The 25,840-nt window shown below is 41.0% G+C and overlaps 1 protein-coding gene across 1 annotated transcript; it reads left to right on the forward strand.

The window, feature by feature from the left end:
- The first annotated feature begins 6,982 nt into the window (after positions 1 to 6,982).
- On the forward strand, positions 6,983 to 14,583 carry LOC108037613 (toll-like receptor 6). The gene has a single exon (XM_017114228.2). It carries the CDS (start codon positions 7,535 to 7,537, stop codon positions 12,080 to 12,082), a length of 4,548 nt encoding a protein of 1,515 aa, XP_016969717.1. The 5' UTR covers positions 6,983 to 7,534; the 3' UTR covers positions 12,083 to 14,583.
- The last annotated feature ends 11,257 nt before the right edge of the window (positions 14,584 to 25,840 follow it).

Raw genomic sequence — 25,840 nt, forward strand, 5'->3', positions numbered from 1 at the left:
AAAGGACCCTCATATTTAAAAAAATGGTCTACAATTCAGGAAACATTTTTGTTCACTTTGTTTTTGGAGTGTGTTGCGTTAAATGCATAGGCTTTAGGAGCCCTTGTATACAGCTAGGATATCTTTTTACATATTTCACATTTTTTTCTCAGTGCATTCACACACACTCGCGCTCACCAGCTCAGAAGGACTCACACAGAGGACAGCAAGGAGTCCAACAATGCCAGAGTGCCGTCTTGATTGACAGTTAAATGTCAAGCTAAACAGTGTGAAATCTCCAGGATTGAGGACAAAGGCAGCACTGATTGCTAGGCGCATTGCCAAATGCCTTCGTATTGTTTTCCCAGCCCCCTCCCCCCGCGCCAACCAGAGCCTTTTGTTTCGATCGCAATTTCCACCAGAGAGCGAAAAAACCAAACCCAAAGGTGCAAGAACTATATGGCCCAGCTATAAAAAAATCAACTGTCCGACCAACAAGCAAAGTTAGATTGAATCGTTAGGAAATTGACACTTTCACTTCAGTCCGTTCGAGGGGTGCGAGTCCTCGAAATTTATGAAATTCGAGTAGCCTCTAGTTATGAGGAAAACGCTACCCGAGAATTGTCCCGACATCGAAAATTGCTGCTTGATTTGTGGAGCAGGATAACGAGGGTGTCAGCGGGGAAATGAAAAACGGGGCGGGGAATGCTTTGACAGCAGGCACAGACCAAAAGTCAGACTTAAAACTCTTGGGAACGCGGAGCGGAAATGAGAAGATTATAGAGTCCTGCAGATGAAAAAAGCATATTGTTATACACAGAATTTCACTTTCAATTGTAAAGAAGCGATTCAGGGGACTCTTTAGGGATATTATAAATCTAACGGTGTCGAATTTGCTATAAGCAATTTATTAATACCTTTTTAGGAAGACTTTACAGGATAAATATGGAAACTGAATTTTCTTTGAGTAAGATGTTTTAAGGCAGTCGACCATCGGCTTTTGGGTTGTATTTATTGTATCCAAAAATAATATTTATTTAAATTGGAAAAGTTAATGTTAATTAAGGAATATTAACATTAACTATTCTAGCTATGATATTATTAAATAAATAGGGTACCTAATAAACAAATAAGAGAAGACTAGTGACTAGTGCATTAATTTATAAAAATAGTTTTGTATTATTATAGATTTTATGTCAGAAGAGAAAATTGTATTCTGTGCAAGCCACTTCTTGGTGTTTTTGTACCGTCTGCTTAAGATTTATTTTCCTCTATCCGTCTTTGCCATTAACCTCATTCTATCTTGTCCTGTAGTTTACTACTGCACTTTTTTCCCATGCTTCAAAATGTCACTTTAATCCCACTCAAGCTCGTAGGCCACATTTCCTTTCATTTTTTCCCACTGTTTATCAAAGATATGGGTTAATCCAACTTCCGTTTTAAAAATGGTTGCAAGTGCTAATCCAAGTTGTCGGCATCTCGAGAGTTAACCATCTCATCTTCATCTGCTTAGGCTGCCGCTTTTCTTTGTCCCTGCAAATCCAAGCCACTTTGTTGGGCAAACAGAGGCAAATTCTCAACACTTTTATCTGAGATTGAAGGGGACATAAACATCCTTTTGAGGAGCTGGGCATTCACGCATCCGAATCTCTCGGAATCGCAGTGCAAGTCCCGAGGCTGTCATCTCGATGGAGATATTATCTAATTCCATATTCCCACCCCGCCCACGTAAACCAGATCTCAATGCAAAATCCAATAGTCATGCCCACACACACACACAATCCACAATTGAAGAAGATTGAGCAGATTGAGGAATTGAAAGGAGACTCCAAGGTAAACACATGCGGATGTTCAAGATTACTTGTGGTGGTGGTCCAGTTCGCCAGTATCCTTCGATATTTGCTTTAAAAGGACATTTTACAGCCATCGGCAATTCATCTTGTCTTTTATTTCCTCGGGCAAGGAAATAAAAAATTTGTTTGTCAGTTTGCTAGCCGATTCCCAAATGTCTTTATGAGTCTTGTGCATTGTCCTTTTTCTTTTTTCCTTGATTTTCCCTTGGAGCGGAAGCAGGAAACACTAACATGTAGGTAAATGTCAAGTCAGCCCAGTTGGTTGCATTTCTCTCTTATTTTTTGTTCAATGATTGTTTACATTTTGGCGTATTTTGACAACTAAATTGGTCGACGAAGGACTTCATCTCACTGCCCACCCAAGGCGACCCACCCAGCCAGCTCCTTTCTCCGTGCTCCCTATAAATTAGATGTCAACCGCCCGCTTTCCGATTTCAGTTGGCCACATGTTCGATTTCCGGCTGCCACCTTTTCATAACCCACAAAACTGTGGCCAGCACTTTTATGTGAACCGGACTGAACTGGGCCGTGGTGGCTGTGGACCGTCTCGAAGGTCGACCGGGCAATTACTTGGCCCGGCCGAATGCCCAGGACCAACTGCTGCAATTCCAGCTACCGCTTTTCCTCCACGTTTTTTCCTCGATTCGTCCTTGGCTTGTGCAATTTTCTTTGGGCACAACTGTCATTATGGACTTTGGTTTGGTGAGGCTACATTCAGGATTTGTTGCAATATATTTACCCGGGCGGCTGGGGAGGAGAAACCGCAACCTCCTTTCGGGTTCGGCATGCGGAAAGATATTTTCCAATACAAATTGGGTTAGTTGCGGAATTTCCGTATATTAAATATTATTTACCTCAGCTTTATCGCTTCAACTGAGTCAGTTTTGTAAGACCCAATTTTAAGTAAAGGGTGAAGTTATTACTATTAAATGAATGGTGAGTTTTTGAGTTAATTTAATTACTTTAGCTATGTACTTGTGGTTGAGGCAATATGCTTTTAATGTTTGGGTTGGCTAAGAATTTAACGAATATTTCTTTATTTGACAGATTGTTACTGCTTTTACTACTTTAAACATGTTAGAGCAATAAAAATATGTATATATTTAATCCTTAAAAAAAATGCTTCATCAATACCCTAATCACTTTTATGAAATCGTTTTCTTAAATTTCATATTATTTTGAATGTCTTATAATCCAAGTAGGCACTATTAAATTGGACTGTTTCTTTTGAAGTGCCAAAGAAAAAAGCAATGACAGCTACGACTTGATTTGTGTCAGCCAAATGCCATTATATTCCATTAGATATTTTTTTAGAAGTGTATTTAGAGATTAGGGTAGCATTAGCTACCCCACATTGCTCACCCCCATGACAGACACTTTTTATCCTGTTCGTATCTTTTGGATACGGATCCCCGACTAGTTGGACAGATAGCCCAGGAAAATTTTTAGCTTTAGTTTGCTGCTAATGAGCAATTCATGTCAATTGCTAATTAGTGCGCTGGAGATTCCTATCCGCCTGTCTGAGCTGCCTGAAATGCCTCACTGACTGACTTATCCGGCTATTCGGCCTGGCCATTTTTATGGCCCCAAAAAGCGAGACACAATGGCCGAGAAATTAGCAAACCCAAGGCAAGATAAGTCAATTAGGTTTGGCTTTATAGCTGCTGCTAGTGAAAACAAAAGGAGCATAGAAAGGCAGGCGAAGGCCGGCAAAGTCGAAGGAAAACCAAATCAAATAAAATGAGGCCAAAATAAAGGCAACAATTAATAAACGCAAACAGAGTGAAAGAGAAACGACAAACGAGGACGAGCCAAAGCTGGCAAAAAGGATAGCGGAGTGGGTGCTATCAGTGGGTGGGGATAAGAAGGATGGCATTGGGTGGGTGGATGGGTGGCCGTTGTGGGTGGAGGCTGCCTGTGACGTGTATGGGCAATTTAAGCTGACATCGGACAAGCATCTGACAGGAGGGAACCGAGCCCGATGCTCTTGTTACTGAGTCCTGCGGCCCCCAGAGACGCAATTGTTACATTTAATTGTGATTTTTGTGCTGGGTGGAGGGAGCGAGGTGCCCCCGCCTCACCTCTTCTTACATTGAAAACAAATTCAAGGTGTTCTTATCGCAGTTTATTTCGTATTGTAAGAGTAAGAGATTTGTATCAAATCGTATCATATTTTAAACATAGAAACATTAAATGAAAAAAATGAAAAATATAAACTTGTTTAAGCTCTTCAGGCTTTTTGTTAAAATACATAAACTATAACAACAAAAAACATAAAAAAGTAACGCGAATGCAATTAAATTTTTATTAATAAAACAATGTATGGTAGAATATACAAAACTAGCAAAAACAATATTTATTTAATTTAATGTTAAATGAGTTATATTTATATCTTAAATATTTCGAACAAATGGTGTTGACCATAAAAAAAGCTTTTTAAACTAACTAATCTTTTAATTCCAATGCAAAGCTGTACAAAAAAATGTTCATAAATTATATACAAAATTGAAATTCAAATAAGAAATAAGAAAATTTTTCCTTAAATGTCCTACAAGAGTCTTTTATGGCATGAATGAGATAAAAAACTGGCTACAACGTATGGTTTTTTTGAGTGCATCCGTAAAGCTGCTTGGGCGCCATAAAATATGCAACCTTTCTTTCTAGCTCTCCCCTTGGCTTTGAGTGAAAGTAATCCGAATGCTGTCATTAGGCCAAGTCCAGAGCACAGAGCCACAATTAAGATTGACTTGAAATCCGTCCAGACGTCAGGCTAATACCTCGGCAAGGACATCCACTATATCCAGCAAGCCAATCCAATCTCCAGACCGAGAGTTATGGCTTCGTCGAAAAGTGGACTCCGATTCTGCTCCGCTCTACCCCAGCCTCTGGTTTTATCTTGTGGGTCATTTCTCATAATTTTCCACAGCTCGAGAATTATTGCAAAAGTTAATATTAATGACGTTGATGAAAATCTTGTCATTCGTGTTACCAAAAAAGCGAAAGAAACCTTCGTTATGGGGCACATAAATAAAGGAGCTGCGACCAGGACCACGGACAAAAGCCAGAAGCGTTCGCCAAATTGATAACCACCGAAAAAAGAATAAGAGCGGAGAAGAAATATTCCTCCTTGGTTGCATGTGCCACCACCACACAAAGGAAAGCGGGCCGAAAAAACCTCGTCCTTGCCGCCATTTACATTTGAAAGAGCCTGCGAAAGCCTGAAGGTGAGGAAAATAAGGGGACACTGACAGAAAATAAACTATCAAAGACTAGAGAGAGTAATTTTGTCCACAAAACACATGAAATCCAAAAAATGAAATCCAAAAAAAGGTAAAATGCAATGATGTTTTTTTAATAAGAATGTTGTTTTTAAATTATCTGATATTCTTTAACCTATGTAAACAAAACCAATTTAAACTGCACAAAAGGACATGCGACCATAAAGATGATGAAGTACAACTAAAGTTCAGAAGTTTTCCGCCGTGCAGGAGGCTTATTAGACTTGGCTGCTGTTCGTGGCTCTGCTGCTGCTGCTGGTGATATAATTTTAATAACTTACATAATATATTCTTTTGTGTGGCCAAGCCACATAATTGTTAGAAACATTAGGCAAATCATTAGCCCAGCACGAAAGTGGGAGGCAGGCGTTCGGTTGGCTGACGCAATTTGGCAGAAATGTTTTTGTGTTTGCTTTTAGTGGCGACAAAAATATCTCTGCACCCACATTCCCATGGATATGGGAAAACTTTCTAGCCAGCTAAGGAATATTACTCACAGATAAAGTGCCCAGGCCAGCTGTTTTTCTTGGGAATTAGTCATGAAAGACGTAGAGTTTATCAAGGTTACTATGCCGTGGCAATCGCTTTTGAATTTGTTGGAGGTGATCCATCAATATTTTTGCTTTCAGACAAATATTGAACAATCAAAGTAATCCACGGCAGAGGTTAAAAAAATAAGGAACAAAGGAATCGTTTCCCCTATAAATTAAACCTTGCAAGATTTTCTTGATGGAAGATTGATTTACTTAAAGGAAGATATGGGTTTTCTCGAAGCTAGAACATGTAAGTGTTTTTAAAAATAAAAATTGTCACTATTTCAAGAATAGAGAATTTTTTAAATAGAGAATCATATTAATCTTACGAATCAGTGTTTTTTAATCAGTGTATTTTAATGTGGAAAAGAGAAGTTTTTTAAAATAACAAAGAGTCATATAATACAGAAAATTCAAATAATTTGCTATCCATTTTCAAAAATTTTAAAGCACATTTCACTTTTTTTCGCTCAAAGAGTCGAGTTCAACCATCTTCTAATCAAGTCTAACCGAAACCTTCCCCAACTTTTTATATTTCTAAGTAAAGAAATCCTCCCAAATCCCCAAACACATAGAGCCCAACAAAACTCCATAATGCTGGCCCATAATCATTATCATTAACCTGATGGGAAAGACAGTTTTTTGCTCTTTTGCTGGCGAAAAAGAAGTCATGAAACCACAGGAATTGCTACATGAGGCGCAAACAAAACAGTTTAATTAAAATTATTATTGTAATTTAATGGAATGTGAGGAATTATTATTTTTATATGGGCCCCCGAACAGGAGCAAAAACAGCCAAAGGACCTCTGGATCAGGATCCCGCACACACACACACACACAACATACACTCATGCACATGGCATAAAAATAAATTACGTTTGTATGAAGATTGGCGCTGGCCCATGCACATCATATATTTTCATTATCAAAACAGAGACAGCACCGAAGTCGCCGGTTGGCAGCGGGGGGTGCGGGGATATATCTCCGAATCGGCGGCAAAAAATAAAGGATATACGAAATACGAAATACGAAAAACAACATACGAAAAGGCAAGAAAAAATACGAACCAACGCCAGCTGTTTGATGCGATTAGATGCGAGCTGGAGAGAAAGAAAAACATTTTCCAGCATCCGCTGAGGCAGAGCGAATTTCCCTTTCGTCATGCTCCCAGAGTCAGCCGAGAATTTCCCGCCTGTGCAGAGCCTGTCGGCTCTCTTCGTCTTCCTTTTCCAGCCCACCTCGGCTCGAGTTCGGCTTTTCGGACTGTCGGGGTTTCGAGTTCGTGGCCGACTCTCTATTTAAAAGAGAAGTTGCGCACGTTGCGGCAGTCAGTCGAAAACCAGCCAACGTGCGCGTTACATTACGAACCGGAAAATATCGACGCTGCACCACAATCGAGTCCCAAACACACACACACACACACATGCACACGGGCCCAGAAAAAAGTGGGTTCAACCAAAAACCAAAAAAGTGATAATAGAATTCGCGCCCGCAGCTAAATTAAAATTCATCAAAGGTTCCTACAAGCGCGACGTGTAATAAAAAACCTTCGAAAGCGAAAAAGTTTTGAAAAGAAAATATTTAAAAGCGAATACGAATTGAAGAAATTTAAATATCAAATCCATGCAAGACACCTCACAAAGTGCTAGAAAATGTGCCGGGTTTAAGAGAGAAGCGGAAAACACGGAGAGCATAATTAACTAAAGAATCGGTGCGATATAAAGAAAATCTGGCTTGAAGTAGAGGGAGCACAGAAGCCGAAAATATGTGCGCAGACTTTTCTTTGGCCAGCCAGTGGAATTGATTTTCTTTTCGTTTCTCCCACAATCCCCGTGCAACTCCTTTTTCCCCCCACAACCTATTTCTGGTGCCTCGCCGAATAAAAACCAAAATGATCTACTACATGCTACTCGTACTGCCCGTTGTCCTGGCCCAGGATCAGCAGCACACCACGGAGTCGCTGTCCAGCAAGCACCAGCAGATATCGCACTCGAATGCGATAATGGGCGAGGCCGGGGTCTCCAACTCGCAGCTGATGCAGCCCCCGACCCCGGCGAGAACGCTGCGACCTTTGACCGCGGGCGGGGGTGGTGACCCATCGCTGTACGACGCCCCCGACGACTGCCACTTCATGCCAGCCGCTGGGCTGGACCAGCCGGAGATAGCCTTAACCTGCAACCTGCGGACCGTGAACAGCGAGTTCGACACCACCAACTTCAGTGTGATCCCCGCCGAGCACACGGTGGCCCTGCACATCCTGTGCAACGACGAGATCATGGCCAAAAGTCGCCTGGAGGCACAGTCCTTCGCCCACTTGGCCAGGCTCCAGCAGCTGTCCATCCAGTACTGCAAGCTGGGGCGACTGGGTCGCCAGGTCCTCGATGGCCTCGAACAGCTGAGGAACCTCACTCTGCGGACCCACAACATCCTGTGGCCCGCCCTGAACTTCGAGATCGAGGCGGATGCCTTCCTGGTCACCCGCAGGCTGGAGAGACTGGACCTCAGCTCGAATAACATCTGGTCCCTGCCGGACAACATATTCTGCACTCTGTCCGAGCTGTCTGCCCTGAATATGAGTGAGAACCGCCTGCAGGACGTGAACGAGCTCGGTTTCAGGGACCGCAGCAAGGAGCCACCAAGTGCCTCCACCGAGTCCTCATCCACAACCGAATCGGCCAAGAGGGGCAGCAGCTCCAGCACCAGCTGTTCCCTGGATCTGGAGTACCTAGATGTGAGCCACAACGATTTCGTGGTCCTGCCAGCCAATGGTTTCGGCACTTTGAGGAGGCTGCGTGTCCTGTCGGTCAATAACAATGGCATCTCCATGATAGCCGACAAGGCGCTCAGTGGACTGAAGAACCTGCAGATTCTGAACCTGAGTTCTAATAAAATCGTGGCCCTGCCCACAGAACTCTTTGCCGAGCAGGCGAAGATTATCCAAGAGGTCTACCTGCAAAACAACTCGATAAGTGTGCTGAATCCGCAACTATTCTCCAATCTGGATCAACTGCAGGCCCTGGACCTCTCCATGAACCAGATAACCTCCACTTGGATCGATAAGAACACCTTTGTGGGTCTGATTCGTTTGGTCCTGCTCAACTTGTCGCACAATAAGCTGACCAAACTGGAACCGGAGATCTTCAGCGATTTGTACACCCTGCAGATCCTGAATTTGCGTCACAATCAGCTGGAGAATATAGCAGCCGACACTTTTGCCCCCATGAACAATCTCCACACACTGCTTCTGTCGCACAACAAGCTGAAGTATCTGGATGCATATGCTCTGAACGGGCTGTATGTGCTGTCGCTCCTTTCGCTGGACAATAATGCCCTGATTGGCGTGCATCCGGACGCCTTCCGCAACTGCAGTGCCCTGCAGGACCTCAATTTGAATGGCAACCAGCTAAAGACGGTTCCGCTGGCCCTGAGAAACATGCGGCATCTGAGGACCGTGGATCTGGGCGAGAACATGATTACCGTGATGGAGGACAGTGCCTTCAAGGGTCTGGGAAATCTCTACGGTCTCCGCTTGATTGGCAACTATCTGGAGAATATCACGATGCATACTTTCAGGGATCTGCCCAGTCTGCAAATCCTGAATCTGGCCAGAAATCGCATTGCAGTCGTGGAACCAGGAGCCTTTGAGATGACCTCCAGCATCCAAGCTGTTCGATTGGATGGCAATGAGCTGAGTGACATCAATGGACTGTTCAGCAATATGCCTTCTCTTTTGTGGCTGAATATCTCTGATAACCGACTGGAGTCCTTTGATTATGGCCATGTTCCATCCACCTTGCAATGGCTGGATCTCCACAAAAACCGCCTGGGCTCTCTGTCCAATAGGTTTAACTTGGATGCCGAACTGAAACTGCAAACTCTGGACGTCAGTTTCAATCAACTGCAGCGCATTGGACCCAGTTCTATACCGAACTCGATAGAACTGCTGTTCCTGAACGACAACCTGATAACCACTGTGGATCCGGATACCTTTATGCACAAGACTAATCTGACGCGGGTGGATCTGTATGCCAATCAGATAACCACACTGGATATTAAGTCCTTGAGGATTCTGCCAGTCTGGGAACATCGGGCCCTGCCGGAGTTCTACATCGGAGGAAACCCCTTCACCTGCGACTGCAACATCGACTGGCTGCAGAAGATTAACCACATAACTTCGCGGCAATATCCCAGGATAATGGATCTGGAGACCATTTACTGCAAGTTGCTGAACAACAGGGAAAGGGCCTACATTCCCCTGATCGAGGCCGAACCCAAGCACTTTTTGTGCACCTACAAGACCCACTGCTTCGCCGTTTGCCATTGCTGTGAGTTCGATGCCTGCGACTGCGAGATGACCTGCCCCACCAACTGCACCTGCTTCCACGACCAGACCTGGTCCACCAACATCGTGGAGTGCTCCGGAGCTGCCTACTCCGAGATGCCCAGACGAGTGCCCATGGACACCACCGAGCTGTACATCGATGGCAACAACTTTGTGGAACTGGCGGGGCACTCGTTCCTGGGTCGCAAGAACCTGGCCGTTCTGTATGCCAACAACTCGAACGTGGCCCACATATACAACACCACCTTCAGTGGGCTCAAGCGCCTGTTGATCCTGCACCTGGAGGACAACCACATAGTCAGTCTGGAGGGCAACGAGTTCCACAACCTGGAGAATCTGAGGGAGCTGTACCTGCAGTCCAACAAGATAGCCAGCATTGCCAACGGCAGTTTCCAGATGCTGAGGAAACTGGAGGTCCTGCGCCTGGATGGCAATCGCCTGATGCACTTCGAGGTCTGGCAGCTGAGTGCCAATCCCTACCTGGTGGAGATCAGCCTGGCCGACAACCAGTGGAGCTGCGAGTGCGGCTACCTGGCGCGGTTCAGGAACTACCTGGGCCAGAGCTCGGAAAAGATCGTGGACGCCTCCAGAGTGAGCTGCATCTACAACAATGCCACCAGTGTGCTGAGGGAGAAGAACGGCACCAAGTGCACCCTGCGGGATGGCGTGGCCCACTACATGCACACCAACGAGATCGAGGGACTGCTGCCCCTGCTCCTGGTGGCCACCTGCGCCTTCGTGGCCTTCTTCGGCCTGATCTTCGGGCTGTTCTGCTACCGCCACGAGCTGAAGATGTGGGCCCACTCCACCAACTGCCTGATGAACTTCTGCTACAAGTCGCCGCGGTTCGTCGACCAGCTGGACAAGGAGCGGCCCAACGACGCCTACTTCGCCTACAGCCTGCAGGACGAGCACTTCGTGAACCAGATCCTGGCCCAGGCCCTGGAGAACGACATCGGGTACAGGCTGTGCCTGCACTACCGGGACGTGAACATCAATGCCTACATCACGGACGCCCTGATAGAGGCCGCCGAGAGCGCCAAGCAGTTCGTGCTGGTGCTGTCCAAGAACTTCCTGTACAACGAGTGGAGTCGCTTCGAGTACAAGAGCGCCCTGCACGAGCTGGTGAAGCGCAGGAAGCGGGTGGTGTTCATCCTGTACGGGGACCTGCCCCAGCGGGACATCGACATGGACATGCGTCACTACCTGCGGACGAGCACCTGCATCGAGTGGGACGACAAGAAGTTCTGGCAGAAGCTGCGCCTGGCCCTGCCCCTGCCGAATGGTCGGGGCAACAACAACAAGCGGGTCGTTTCCGGGTGTCTGTCGGCGCGCACTCCCGCGGTAAACATGTACGCCACCAGCCATGAGTATCAGGCCAACGGCAACGGTGGGGTGATACCGCCACCCACTGCCCGCTACGCGGACTGCGGCAGCAACAACTACGCCACCATCAACGAGTGCGGCGCCACGGCAGGTCGGGGGTACAAGCCCATTCCCACTTCTGCCTCGGCGGCGGCGGCGGCCTGCAAGTTCAACACCATGAACCAGCTGAGCAAGAAGCAGCAGCGCGACTTGAGTGCCGTGGGCATGGCCAAGACCCTGGAGCACCAGCACCACGGCCACCACGCCCACCAGGCGGCGAACCGGAGGAGCCAGCACGAGTACGCGGTGCCCAGCTACCTACCAAGTGCCGCTCCGGCCTACGACAGCGTGGACTACGCCAAGCAGCAGATCCGCGGCAACGCCAACTGCGAGTGCGTCAATCTGGGCACCGGCAAGAGGCCGCAGGCGAAGGGCGCCGCCGCGGGACTGCCCTCCAGCTTCAGCTCGAACTTTGTGCCCCCGGGAGGCGCCTCGTACAACTGCAAAAAGTCCTGCAACTGCATCGGCGACGAGGACCTGCTCTGCAGCTGCGGAGGGGGCGGTGGCATCGGGGTGAACCTGCTGGAGAGCGGCACCCAGAGCAGCGTCACCATGAGCAGCAGCAGCAACAACAGTCGCCAGCCGGAACTGACCCACTACGAGTCCAACCTGAGCCTGAACGACGACGACGAGGACGAGGATCAGGACCAGCAGAAGAACCTGTGGGCGTAACGGGGTTAAGTGAGGGGGTTAAGGAAACAAAAACTTAAAAACATAAAAACAGCAGGAGACAGACTGCGCAACCAGTGAATTTATAAAACTTAAACGAAAACTCTAAACTAAACATAAACTATAAATTAAAAAATATATATATAGAGAGGCAGGCAGTTAGCATACTTTTTGGGATGGTTCAAACAGACTGATACTTTTAGTTCTTTAAATAAATTAAAATTTATATCCCTGTAAATAGAGCCAGAGGAGATGAAAACTATACCTTAAAATGAGATTTCAATAATTTAACCATTGTAAAAAGAGTCACAAAGCGGTTTTTATATAAGGGCCTGTACATAATTATAAATAGAACATAAATCTTTAATTTATTTAAATTTACATAGCTACCACAGATATAAGAACAACCATGTTGAATAAAAATAAAATAAAATGTATGAGAAACAAAAATTCATGAAAAGTATCCCAATCATTTTCCACTTTCCCAGACTCTTCCCCACCCCTCACCACCTCCGCCATCAGATAGCCAGGAAAATTAATTAGCATGTAAGGAAATTGTACGATAAACATCAAACAATGCCATTGGTAAACATGTAAGAGGACAGGAACCGAGCAAAAATACGCACCCACAGAACACGTGAAAAATGCAGAAAACAATAAAAAGTCGTAATAATAACTGCGATGAAAACACACATACACGGAGAAAATATATACGCGTAATAATAATATTAATAGCTGACACTCAACGAATTGAAAATAAAATTATAGTAAATCATACCCACTCTCTCACATATTTCTGCCTGGAAATGCGATAATGATGAGCCGACCGCCCGATGAAGCTGCCGTTGATAACAATTAAGCTTCCAAACGAAACCCGATCGGAAAATATGAATAAAACGCAGTGCAGTTTCGGGCTTAATGGTTTCGCATTTTTTCATTTAAATAACACCAGTATTATTCCGCAAAAAAAGTAGGCTGGACTAGCGATTTATAGGACTGTCTGGAAAGCAATTACAATTTACAACGACTTTTCCATTATTTCCTTTTCAAATTAAACATTTTTTTCTACATTTTCCTTTTTGTATATTTCTCTTTAATCAACATCGAAACGCAAACATTTTTTTATATCGAACTATTCGTTTTTAGCTCATTGGATCGACTTTTTTAATTAATTATCAGTAACTATAAACGATAGTCTTTTTGAAAATACCATTTTATCCAACGATACGAAATCCTTGTTTCCTTCCTCGATTTGCACTTGATGGTAATTTCAAAAGTATGTTTGATATTAATGCGTACACATTTTTTATTTGAATGTTATTACTCGTTCCACACCAATTGGTTAAAGAAACTGTCAGAAAAAGGAAAATAAAACAAAACAAACAATCAATTGAGCATACTTTCAGGCTTTTTGCTGACATGTTGTTCGTCGCTCATACAAAGCATTTAATGAAATTATTTAATGGCATGCCATTAAAATAACAAAAGAGCAAATAAGAACAACAGCAATGTATGATTGAAAAGGGAGCAGAAACAGCGGCAATAATCGGGATGGAAGCTGTATTATTATTTTACATATTTTTTATTATGCAAACAACAAATAAAACATACATGAATAAATAATGTTTTCGCATGTCTGACTGCGAAATGTACATATATAAATACTTATATAAATGTATACAATAAAACAGAAGTTTCATGAACTAAATACAAAAAAATTGATCCCAGATGAATTTATTAAAAAATTAAAAACACAAAATCAACAGCAAAGCGAAAGGCCTACAACAATTGAGATACTACTAATAAATACTCAATAAGCATTATAATTATTAACTACGAAGCTGAACAAGCACCACAAAGGATGCATTAAAATTTTAGTTTAGTCTAAGTTGTGTACAGAGACTGTCAAAAATCCCCTGCAAAACCAAAATGAAGAAAAAGTTACTCGCAAAAGTTTTAGCTAAATTTAAATAAGCAAGAACATAAAATGGTAATAAATTGCCATTTAAAATACAATTTCACTTAAAACCAATTAAACCCAATTTTAAATCTCCATTTTATAACATTCACAAGATGAAAAACGAAATATTACATTTTAAAGTTTAAGCATTTCCAATCACGTTTACTCATTTTTTAATACATTTCAATCCCGATCACTCACAAAACACAAATGCAACGATGTTGGACAAGCAGAAAAAGTGACAGAATACCGATAAATATTGATAAAATACTTTATAAGATTTTTGTGTTCCTAAATGCCACTTATGCAAATTAATGTCGATTTCTATGTATACATAAATATATACAAAATATTATACTGCGGCAGAAAAAATATGTGAAATATATTTCTCATTTGACAATTTTTGTTCAATACAGACATGGCCCATTATTTAGTATGTAAGTGGAAATTTATTTTAAATAATCGCAAAACTAACTGAACAAGTGAAAGAAGAGAGGCGAAAAATAGACTCAATGGAGTTTAAAAAGAAACAAAACAATATGAAGTCAAGCAACAATAATAAACAAATTTATTTCAAAAATTGAAATCCTCACAAGCGTTTTCTTTCCGTGGTGGGAATTGGGATAGAATTAAATATTTAATTTGGGAATGCACATTTGGCCAACCAACCGAGAAATAAACGTGAAGTTTTGTTTTGAATTGAATTTTTTTAACTTAAATAATTGGTGTTTTATTTTCACAACATACCAAATACTTAAAATGGTTTAATTCGTTGTTCAACCATTTTCAATCTTGGGCTTTCGATTTGTTAACTATAAAATGCATTCAAGGGTATTCTTTTGTCTACGGTAGTTCTCATAATAAATCATATAAGTGCATGAGATGGTCATCAGTGCTATAATAATAATAAACCCCCGATAACTATATCCTCTCGCAAATGAAGTCTGCTCTCTGTCTACGAATCGCTTTTGTGTCTCTGTGGCGAGTGTGTTTGAATGCACTTTGAGTGCATTTCGCGTGCCACTTGATGCAACCGCAAGCAATTCATATTCATATGAAAACTGTTCAACAAACACACACCTGCACAGCGAGAAAAGTCCGGAAACACCAAGACTCATTGCGAGAAATCAACTCATATACTTTGAAATTGCAAATAAAAAGGTTTCACAATTTTTTTTAAAATACCATTAAAAGCTGTTGTTAAAGGAAATTATACAGTTAATTTTTGTAGAAATTGGTCAAATTACAGTAAAAAGTTAAAAGCCAACAGGTAAAGGAAATCTCTAGAAAATCTATAAAATGTATAAGCTATATGGGGTAATCGAATAGTTTATAATCGCAAAAGCTTACTATATTAAATTTTTTCTAAATTTATATTCTATTAAAATTGTACATTCCTTTTTTGTTTCAACATTGACAAATATCAAAATGGAGGGATATATTTGTTCACAGATCTTAAGAGAAATGGAACCTATTTTTCAGTGACTTTTTTTTCCTGTGCAGCCACACGCAATACGCAATGTTATCCCCACTTCCACGCCTTTCACCGTGTACTCGGCACCCGTTCCCTTTTATCCTTCCTGTCTGTCGAGGTGATGGCACGCACTTTTACGTTGAGTGGATGGAAAGGGGATACAGGAAACAGGATACAGGATAGGGGCAGGGGTCCTGACCACACCCATTTTGGCCTGGTTGGTGTGCTCCTCGCAACAGGACAACGTGAACTATGCAAGCAGCTCAGTGCGGGATTAAGAGACACACACACAAAATTTAATTTCATATAATTGCTTTTTCCAAAGTCCATTTAAATTATAATGCCTGCCGGGGGGCGGTGGGTCGGCGCTATAAAGGGGGTGTGGCATGGCGTTGATTCATATTTATGGCATACGCAGACACACGCAGATGAATCGGTATTCCTTTGATTTGTCGTCCCTGCATTCCTCGAACGCAATCGCTTTTGGCATTGCAGTTGCCATTAGACGGTATTTTCCATCATCGGCAATAATTAACGGGCATGGACGTGTATTTTTTGCCAGTTGATTTTTACGTTGTTTGTGTTTGCTTTACTTCAGTTTATTAATGCAATGCAATTAGTGAAAATTTGTCAGTTAATGGCAGGCAACAGCAACCAAATAAATAATCTGCCCTCCCACAGCGTGTCCCAATTTTAATGCATTTTAGCAATAAATAATAACACACACGCAGGGACAAACACATACGAACAAGAGATAGCGAATAAATTAATGCAATTTCTATGGCAAAAGCTCATTAATAAATTGCCGAAATTAAAAGCTTTTTATTTTATCAGCATAGAAATACAAAATTAAGTGCAATATTTGGGTGACACAAATTAAGTCAAACAAAACTGGGTCTCATACGCAAATAAACAGAACAAAACCCAAAAGCATGAGGGCGGTGGAAAAATTACAATTACCACTGAACAATCTCTTCAGCTAAGTTCTGCAATTACGCAATTAATTGCGGCTAGTTGGGAACTACATTTTAGTTGAACAAGTCCAACAAATTTTAAAAATAACCTAATCATCACTAAACTGAAGCCTCGAAATATTATTAAAGAAACTACTTCTGCCGACCAGAAACTAAACTATTTTATAGAGTGTCTCCGAAACTCCGGAAAATACCCGTCCTCCATGCCAATGTCACTTAATTATTTCGGTCTACTTCAAAATACCACTCAAATAACCTTGTCCACTCCTGTCTTCTTTACTCGAAGGTGCAAAAGTCATTCATTAATTTGATTTGAATCTCCTGCCGAGCTCGGCAATCTGATGAGGTCACAATGCGGCAAAACAAAAGTGGGGGTGTCACTATTTCCCAAGATCCTTGTGCCATTCTCACAATTTTGCCTTAGTTTCGGCACACTACGTATAAATCCGAAAGAGCTGAGCATAATTATGTCATGTGCTTATGTTTTATGCTTGCGTTTGCTTAATTGTGAATTATAACCTCATAATTTAGGCCGAGATAAAGGTGGGGTGCGGTTGTTGGGTTAACAACATTTTAATACTCCCACCCGGGGAGGCTATATATCAGCTGCCACGCCCCCTCGCCGCCCAAGGTCCTTTTGTGTTCTCAATAAAAATCTCATTCGCTGACGCATAACTTTTACTTTTAATTAGTTGTATTATCTCCCTTGTCGGTTGCTAATTGCTTTATTGCTCGACTTGTCTACTGCTTCCTTCAAATTTCGCCTCTCCGTGTTCGATATCAGTTTCGTTTTGTTTTCCTTCGCGTCCTGTCGCTTAATTTGAAATCTTTTTGTCGCAGTTTTATCAGCGCCACCACCCACCCGAGTCCCAACTTTGGCGCCCGCTTCGGTGTCCTTGCGGACAGTTATTGATTTTTAGTCGTCTTGGCTTTGGCTTTTTGGCTGCAAAATGAAAACCAAAATCTGCTGCCATCAAGTCAAGTCAGCTGCTGGCAATTCATAAAAGCCCCGAACACTCGCCTGACCTACATACTCGATGGCCATGTGTCTGTCTCCGGCTGCTATCGGTTGTTCTTGCTGCAAAAGGGGGCAACAGGGGGCATCAAGGGGTTAAAGGGCCGGCAGTTGGGAGTTAAGAGCGTCGGACTCAAAGTCTGGCTGTGGCAGTAGGGACAATGCGAATAAAGGGGCCACCAGCTTCTGGAGGAAAAAATGGCAAGCCAATGCCTTGCAGTGCTCTTTAAAAGTGATGGTAGAACAACAAGCAATATCAATCCGAAGTCAAAGAAATGAGAGAATTTTAATATTTAAAGAAGATAAGACGATGAAAGCAATCTTACTCCGGCTTACGTACTTGTCTCTTAATACAGACAATTTTATTTTAAAACTAAATGATTGAGATGACTCGAACATTCATTTGCATGAGTGTGCATACAAATTAATTAAGTCCATAAATAAACATATCTTTTGATTAGTTTTTATGTTTATGATGCCATTTAGGATTAGAATCGGTTAGTAAAAATATAAAATATATTTCTCTAAGTGTTAGATTAGAATATATAAATTATGTTTTTATAGCTTTGCAGATATTTTAAAAAACCTATTCGAAATGTTCGCTTAGCTATCAAGATTTATTAGGCAAATAAAAATGTTATGGACATAACATTTAATAATTGCGTTCAACAAAGAAAGTGTCCTGTTAGAATACATTTTAGAGAAGAGAACAAAAAAATATATTTGGAAATCGTTACCAATTTAAATTTAAATGTGTGCAAATTTTGTTTCCAAATTATAGTTTTAACAAAACTATGCTTTTGTATATGTTTTTATATATTCTATGCTATTTATATTCTTTTAAGTATTTATTAAATGTTTAAGATAAAAATATCTTTACAGTATACTATAGAATATGTAAAAACAGTAGAATATTCATAATTTAAATCACCATAAATCCCTTAGTTTGAAGTTGGATAGGGTATCGACCCCGAAAGTATGTTTGTTTAGCATTCTCTTTGGTAAATATATTCCGTAAGGTAACTTTTGCACCACATTTTACTAAACCACCCACACATATGGTCGTCGGTACCTTCGTGAGCCCCATAAAATAACCTCTTCCATGTACCATTTACAAGCGATTAGAACCCTTTTGTGTCTTGGGGTATATTAGCTAAATTATAAATTGTTGGGTCCCGGAATCCGAGGGACAGATAGGACCCGGACAATCGGTATCCGTATCCTTGTCTCGATGCTGTCATCGTCTTGGCCCGCGTCTCGTATTTTATTTTATCACCAATATTGCCCCCATTCCGGGTCAAAAAAAATAAGATTTTCGAGAGCAATTTCTTCCCTAGTTTTGGATGTCGCTTTTAGTTTTAGTTTTGTGTCTCGGGCATCCGTTTCTCCGTTTGTTTGTTTGTTTGTTTGTCAGTCTGTTTGCCAGTTTGTTGTTTGTCTGTTTACTTAGCTTTGCGTATGAGTGCGTTGTCGTCTCCAGCCACGCCCACACGCAAGGCGAGGGGCGTGGGGGGGCGGGGCGAAAGGAGGCAGGAAGAAGCAAAGCGGGCAGGGTACTCTCATTTCATTCACGAGCAATTTATTCGTCCATTAGAGCAAGGACGAGTGGAGCAGGACATGAGAGCCGTCCGCCGCTCGCCCTTCTAGGATTTCACTATGCGTGTGTGTTGGTGAGTGAGTGTGTGCTGCAAAGGCTGCCAAAATTATAGTGGCTGAGTCTGGAAATAAAGAAATAAAAAACTTTATTAACATTTATATAGTTTAATTAGTTAGATAGTTTTAAACAACATACAAATATATTATTCAATTAAATGTTTGAGTCTTTTCAATATATTATTATTTTAGGAACTATTTTTCAAATATTTGAAATAAATAATGAAAATTAAGAACCAATTTTCGTAGCTTGAGCTTACAGAAAATGTGGTTAAATTTTTAAATTAAAAGGTATCTAGAAATAATTATGAACTTAAATGACTAAACAAAATCGAGATCTTACTGATTAAATGGTAGGAAAAATTCTGTGACAGAATTTCTGCTCTGAAAAAATATAAGTATAATATCTCTAATATATGTCTAATACAACAATAATGCATTAAATAGTTTTTTTTGCCAGCCGTCAAAATTTACATTTATTTTCAATATAAGTAATATGCAAATAAGACCTTTCAATATAGTGATATTTTAGCAAAGTCCTATAAATGCGACCTCGACTGTTCGAGTGTGTGAGCGAGCGAGTTTGTTTTGCTTTTATTTATTCTCTGTTGTTGCTTGTCCGTTGTCTTGTGTCCTCTTTGTTTCGCTTAAGTGTGTGTTAGGATTTCCCAGCTCCACTTACTCGCCCCGTCCCCCTCGCACTCGCCACGCTCCTTGGGTATTACTTTACATGTGTGAGTGTGCTGTGTGTGTGTCGTTGTGTAGTGTCTAAATAAGTTGAGAGTCAACTTACAAAGTAAACCAAAGATTCTTAATTGGAATTTTACAAATTCGTTCGTCCTCCCACTCGGCTCGTCCTGTTTTTGGCCAGATCCTGGAGCAACTCAAAAACTCAAATAACTTATCTGTCGCAGGCGTAGTTGCATAAATGGAAACTGAAGTCGGGAAAATGCGTAAAAATAATAATCATAAAACAACAAACAAAGTAAAGGAAAGTAAAACTTAAATATGTAACTTAGCTACCAGTCGCTGTCTCTTTCTCTCTGATGCTGTCCGTCCTTTTCTAGCCACCCATACAGTCGTCCCTGTCAGTTGAAGGACTTGTCCCCTTGGGGGATAAGTGAAAAATTCCTCAAGGATTACAAATTCGCAGCATCTTTTGCAGTTTTTGTCTAATTTCCACAAAGGGTCCCGAGAACGGGGTGGAATTTAAAGTCTTCAAGGGTAGTTTTGTGTGCCATTCTATATCCCCCGGATTGACTTGGATTTACACCATCGAAGTAAAAAAACAAGAGAGAACGCTATAGTCGGGTGCCCCGACTATCAGATACCCGTTACTCAGGTAAAGGGAGTGCGAGGGAGATGGAGATAGAAACTTTGATCACGCATAACTTTTTAACGAATGGTCCGATTTGAAAAATTTCTTCTACATTTCGATAGGTATTGATAAACACAATAGAACTGCATTTTTACTTTTCCGAAATATTTAAATTTTTAAAATCGTATATCAGCGATTGTGGGCGTTAAAGGGGGCGTGGCACCATTTTGAAACAAACTTGCGCTGCGTAGGAACTTCTAAAATCTACATGCAAAATGCCAATCTTCTAGCTTTTATAGTTTCCGAGATCTCAGCGTTCATACGGACAGACAGACAGACAGACAGACAGACAGACAGACAGACGGACAGACGGACAGACGGACATGGCTAGATCGACTCGGCTAGTGATCCTGATCAAGAATATATATACTTTATAGGGTCGGAAACGCTTCCTTCTAGCTGTTACATACTTTTGCACGAATACAATATACCCTTTTACTCTACGAGTAACGGGTATAATAAGGAACAGAGATGAAGATGGAAATGTGTGACAGCTGAGGAACTCTATACAAGGATTCTGATTGATTGAAGGACTGCCAGGGACTAAGCTTCTTTCCGGCTGCTAGTGTGCGTCTGTGTCGGTTAACAAATAGATTAGAAAAGGTTATTTGCATGAAATTTGATTAGGGTAGGTCAAAGAAACTAATCTGATTAGGATTGAACAACGGGCAGCGCATTTGACGCATTTCAGGAGCTTTCCATTGCCATTGTAGGAATATGTCAGGCGTGGAGATGTTAAAAAGAGGGAATTTGTCATGACGGGCTTATCAGCCACATCCGAAGGTGAAATTATTATTGGATGCGATCAAATGGCGAGAATATACACCATCTGAAATATTAAATGCGCACATGCATAAGCTTCTTATTTTGAAGGGTCTTATGCAAATGTTACGTTGAAAGAGAAATATCAAATAAATGTCACATAAGATAAATTTTTATATTAGTTTACTATGCCAATTGGATTTGTGCCACAATAATAATGGTTCTCAAAAAAATTGTTTTACTAGGATTTTGTGATCGATCTTATGTAATATTTTATTTAGATATCTTTCAAAATAAAGTTTCTAACGTATGATACGAAAAGTTTTTAATTAGGATAAGAAAAATAAGTTTCAACACAACAAAGAGTAAATTGTATTAAATATTTTCTCAATCAATTGGGAGTTTTTTTGATTGTAAATTAATATCGCTTAAATTTGTTCCTCCTCAAAAATAAACCCCCATTCCGAATCATATTTTGATGCTTTTCCGCCCATCAAAAACCTTTATAAAAGTTGGATATATCACCAGAAGATCAATCACCTCTGATGTCAACCAATTACTTCCAAATCATTTAAGACAAACTCTTCTGCCATATTTCCCGCCTCAGACACCCAATACTTAAGTCATTAGCAATCCGAGCCATCACCCTCATAAATATGGGATAGAAAAAAAGGAAAAATAATCCAGCGACTGTCATATATTTTATGATTCATTTAGCCCCCATACCCAAACAAAGCAGAAGCCGCCACAGCAATTTGATTTAATTAATTTTTAATTCACTTTTATTTAATTTTTCTTTTTTTTTAATTTCTGCCTTCCCAACTTGTATGCAAAGCAACCGCAGCAAGGGGAAAAAAGTCGAGCCCGGAACCCATCAAAATCAAAACGTTTTTCAACCCGGAGATTTTTCCGAAATGAAAAACCGAACTCTGGATCATCCATCATCATTGCGAACAGCCGCCCCCCGTTTCTGTCTGCTGCATATATTTAAAATAAGGCGCGGAAAAAATATATATATTTATTGTCAAATGTCACAAACACGGCGTGGAGTTCGCGGGTTGGGCAGCAATTCATTTTTAAAAATTTATATCAATTTATAAAATTTTCCTCCCTATTGTAGGCTTGATTAGGTGAGGGTCTCGCCATTCTTCTCCCTTCTCAAATTTGGTTTTAAATTTCCCCTTCTGCAAAGAGTTGAAATTTGAGTTCTTGATTAATTGTTGTCTTGGGTTTACAACGTTGGGTCTCCCATAAATTCGTGTGTGTGTGTGTGTACCCTTAACCCACTGCTGCTAGTGAGAGGCCAAAAGGATAATGATGCTGGGATATTGTGGCGGCAAGTCGAAGGACTCGCGTTAATTGCCGGGCTCTTCTCTTTTTCTCATGGCCCAGTGAGCGCACGAGTTATGAAACTGGCATTAAAACTGAATGAATGTTGCCAGTTAGCTGTTGGCAGGATGCAGGACTCGAGACCCTCGCCGAACAAGAGTGTCCTTGCGAGCGAACCCACTGCTGGCATCGCTCTGATTACGTACTATGCGATTATGATTTTGTAGAAAGGATTAGGTGCATATTACGGTGGAGTAGCTGGGAGCAAACGAACCGCGAAACCTCGAGACAGAGTTGGGTGGCAAGTGGGTGGCTGTGGGGACTTGGGGCAGGATTTAAGAAGGCAAGAAGGCCATTCGACGAAGTTTCTCCAGTGGCTGATGGGAAAAGGGGCTCGAAATATGCAACTACTGAAATTTATTTTTAAATAACAAGGATATCTCAGATAAATATTAAGTGCTTATTGTAAAAGTGCAAAATCGCAAGAGGAAAACGCTGTCTTTGTTTGATATACGATTTTTTATTAGATTCTATTTATTGAAGGCATCCTTCCTTCTGAAATTATTACTTTTAAAATTTATTAAATTTGTATTATTTCGTAGAAATTAGCGTTCCTTTTAAGGGACACCCCTGCCCTAACACAAGAGAATAAGAGACATCTGTTATGTCAGAGATTTTCTGTACAACAATTTTCTAGTAATTATTGCCCGTGTATAATCTTTATTATTGCTGTTCCTTGTTGTGTTCCCCTGCTGAAACCCGGCATCCCACTCCCCCTGATGACGGAATGCTCCATTAAGCTGTTAACAATAACATTTTTTGCGGGGAGACTATAAAAGATTTTCGTCTAATTTTTGTCAACTTTTGCTCGGTTTCCTGACACTCAACTCAGGATTCAATCTGGCGGAAAAGCTCACAGAAATTTTCAACGATAAGCAGACTAAATACAGGACCAAAAGTTATGGAGGGAGAAATTCGGGATTTGAAGGTCTTTAATAAAAATTAAGCCCATTTAGGCTGGGAGTATTTTGAGAATGATGAAGAGTAACTTATGAAATTAGGTATTTGTATTGCTCAAGATTAGTCCTGTCTTATATTCGTTTACAGTTCTGTAGTACTAATCTAAAACTGAATTGTTATCAAAATTCAAGATTCAAATAAAACGTCATAAATGCAGTACATCAATTCCTTTTAATTATTAGAATTAAAATGTGTACCTGGTGATATCCGATAATATATCTGTATTTCCTGTTCCTGTTTGTGGTTCCTCAGAATCGATTCCTTACTACTGTATGACCACCCAGTAGAATGTTTTAGTTACTACAAATTAACGATCATTTTGTGCCACAGAATGCGATAAATTTCCCATCCTCGACCAGCTGTGCATAACTAAATACTTGTTCTATCCCCTTCACAATGCGGTGCACGCACTTTTATTCCTATTTTTTAATAGTTGCGACCGCCCGCATTGCTCTATAAATTCAGTTAAACAAAAGAGCCTGAGAACGAATTTAAGAAATAGCTCACGCAACAAAGAATTCAATTAACCGATACTGCAATTTAAGATTTCACACAAGGAATGAATAGTTATAACACCTTTTTTAAACAATTCAAACCACAAGAGGGAAACAGGCCGAGTGAAAACAATAAATTATGCACGCAAGGATCTTTCATCGAGCGGCGCACAAAGTTGTAAAGCGTAACAAATTAAATAACATCCATAGATAGATATTCCTTGGAGATATCGCCGATGTTGCGGTTTCGTTTTCGTTTTCATTTTCGATTTCATTTTCTACCTGCGGCAGAACCCTCCTCAAATGTCAGGGACGTCGGCGCTCGTCATTGTCTGGACATTGATGGTGGTCCGTCCCGGATTCCGCATCCACATCCACAGCCACATCCCGCACACTTGCCGCCGAAGGGGCTCCCGGGCATAATTTGTAATGTCCGACACGTCAGGGCCAGCGGACGTGGAGGGTGGGCAGTTGGTGAGGTCGGCAAGGTGGAGGACCGGGCCTGCAGGTGCACCCAACTAGGCCAAAACTCAAGCCAACCCGGGTTCAAACTCAAACGCAAACGTAAACCAAAACCGAAACCCCAATCCAAAACCACACTGCACATAAGTGGGTTTGATTGGAAAAATGTCAAATGGTTATGAAACTGTTTTTGATACATTGCATTTGGAATAATTATTTAACACATAGGGTCAGAAATAAAGCTAAGTAAAAATAAATATTTTAATGTTACTTTCAAGCAAAAAATTATATTTTCTACAAAAAATTATATATAATAGAAACGATATTATTTATGTAATACACTATGCACTTCATAGGCTAATGAGAAAATAATATTTGGTTTTCCACGCAATCTCAAGTATGAAATATGAAATTAAAACGAAAATTTACTTATTTGTAACTAGTTCAACATAAACTTAAAATGCTAGTGAAATTCACTAGTTAAACATTAAAATTGAAATTGAATAAATGGCTGTTTTTCAATGCTTAAATTTTAAAGAAAGTTAAATAATGTATCAGAATAGTATTTCTTGCAGTGCCGATTTCAGAGTAAACTCACGCATTTTCCACGCATTCGACACAGGAAGCAGCGCAGCGTTAGTTGAATATCAAATGAGCGGCTTTCCGAGGGGCGGCAAGTGTTGCCAAGTCTGGGTCTCATTATGTAATAAAAAGGCGTAGCATTTTCAGTTTTCTAGCGAAGCATGTGTGCGAGCATTTACAAGCTTTTTATTAAATTAAAGTGTGTAATAAGGCGCCTATGAACTTGGAACACGCATATCTGAGCCCCAACATTCCACCACAATTGGCCACCCCCTGTACGCCTTCATCCAAGCCTTATCGGTTCTGCTCCAAGGAAAATGTCATTATAGAAAAAATGTCATAGTAATTATGACGTTGGGTTTATGGAAATTTCCTTTTTCATTTTGTATTTTCTGCTGAGTTAAAGGAGAGCCCCATCAGATTATGGGGAACGTGGAAGGCGACTGTGGGATAGGTACATTTTTAAGTGTATGCAGTGGGAAAGTGTAGGAAATTGGAATATTTAAAAACAAAACGGAAAGTTTAGAAATTAAAATTCACACAATAAGGTATAAATAACAATTTTGTGTGAATAAAAGTAGATTTATAACAAAGTTTAATACCCGTTAATTTTCTTGTTCAATCAGTTAAACTCAACAAAACTTTGGGATCAATTAGC

The sequence above is a fragment of the Drosophila rhopaloa genome, unplaced genomic scaffold (genome assembly GCF_018152115.1).
Source record: "Drosophila rhopaloa isolate 14029-0021.01 unplaced genomic scaffold, ASM1815211v1 contig_47, whole genome shotgun sequence".
Classification (NCBI taxonomy): Eukaryota; Metazoa; Arthropoda; class Insecta; order Diptera; family Drosophilidae; genus Drosophila; species Drosophila rhopaloa.

What these genes read in the sequence shown, in the direction of transcription:
- LOC108037613 (XM_017114228.2), top strand. Translation starts at nt 7,535, where the DNA reads ATGATCTACTACATGCTACTCGTACTGCCCGTTGTCCTGGCCCAGGAT.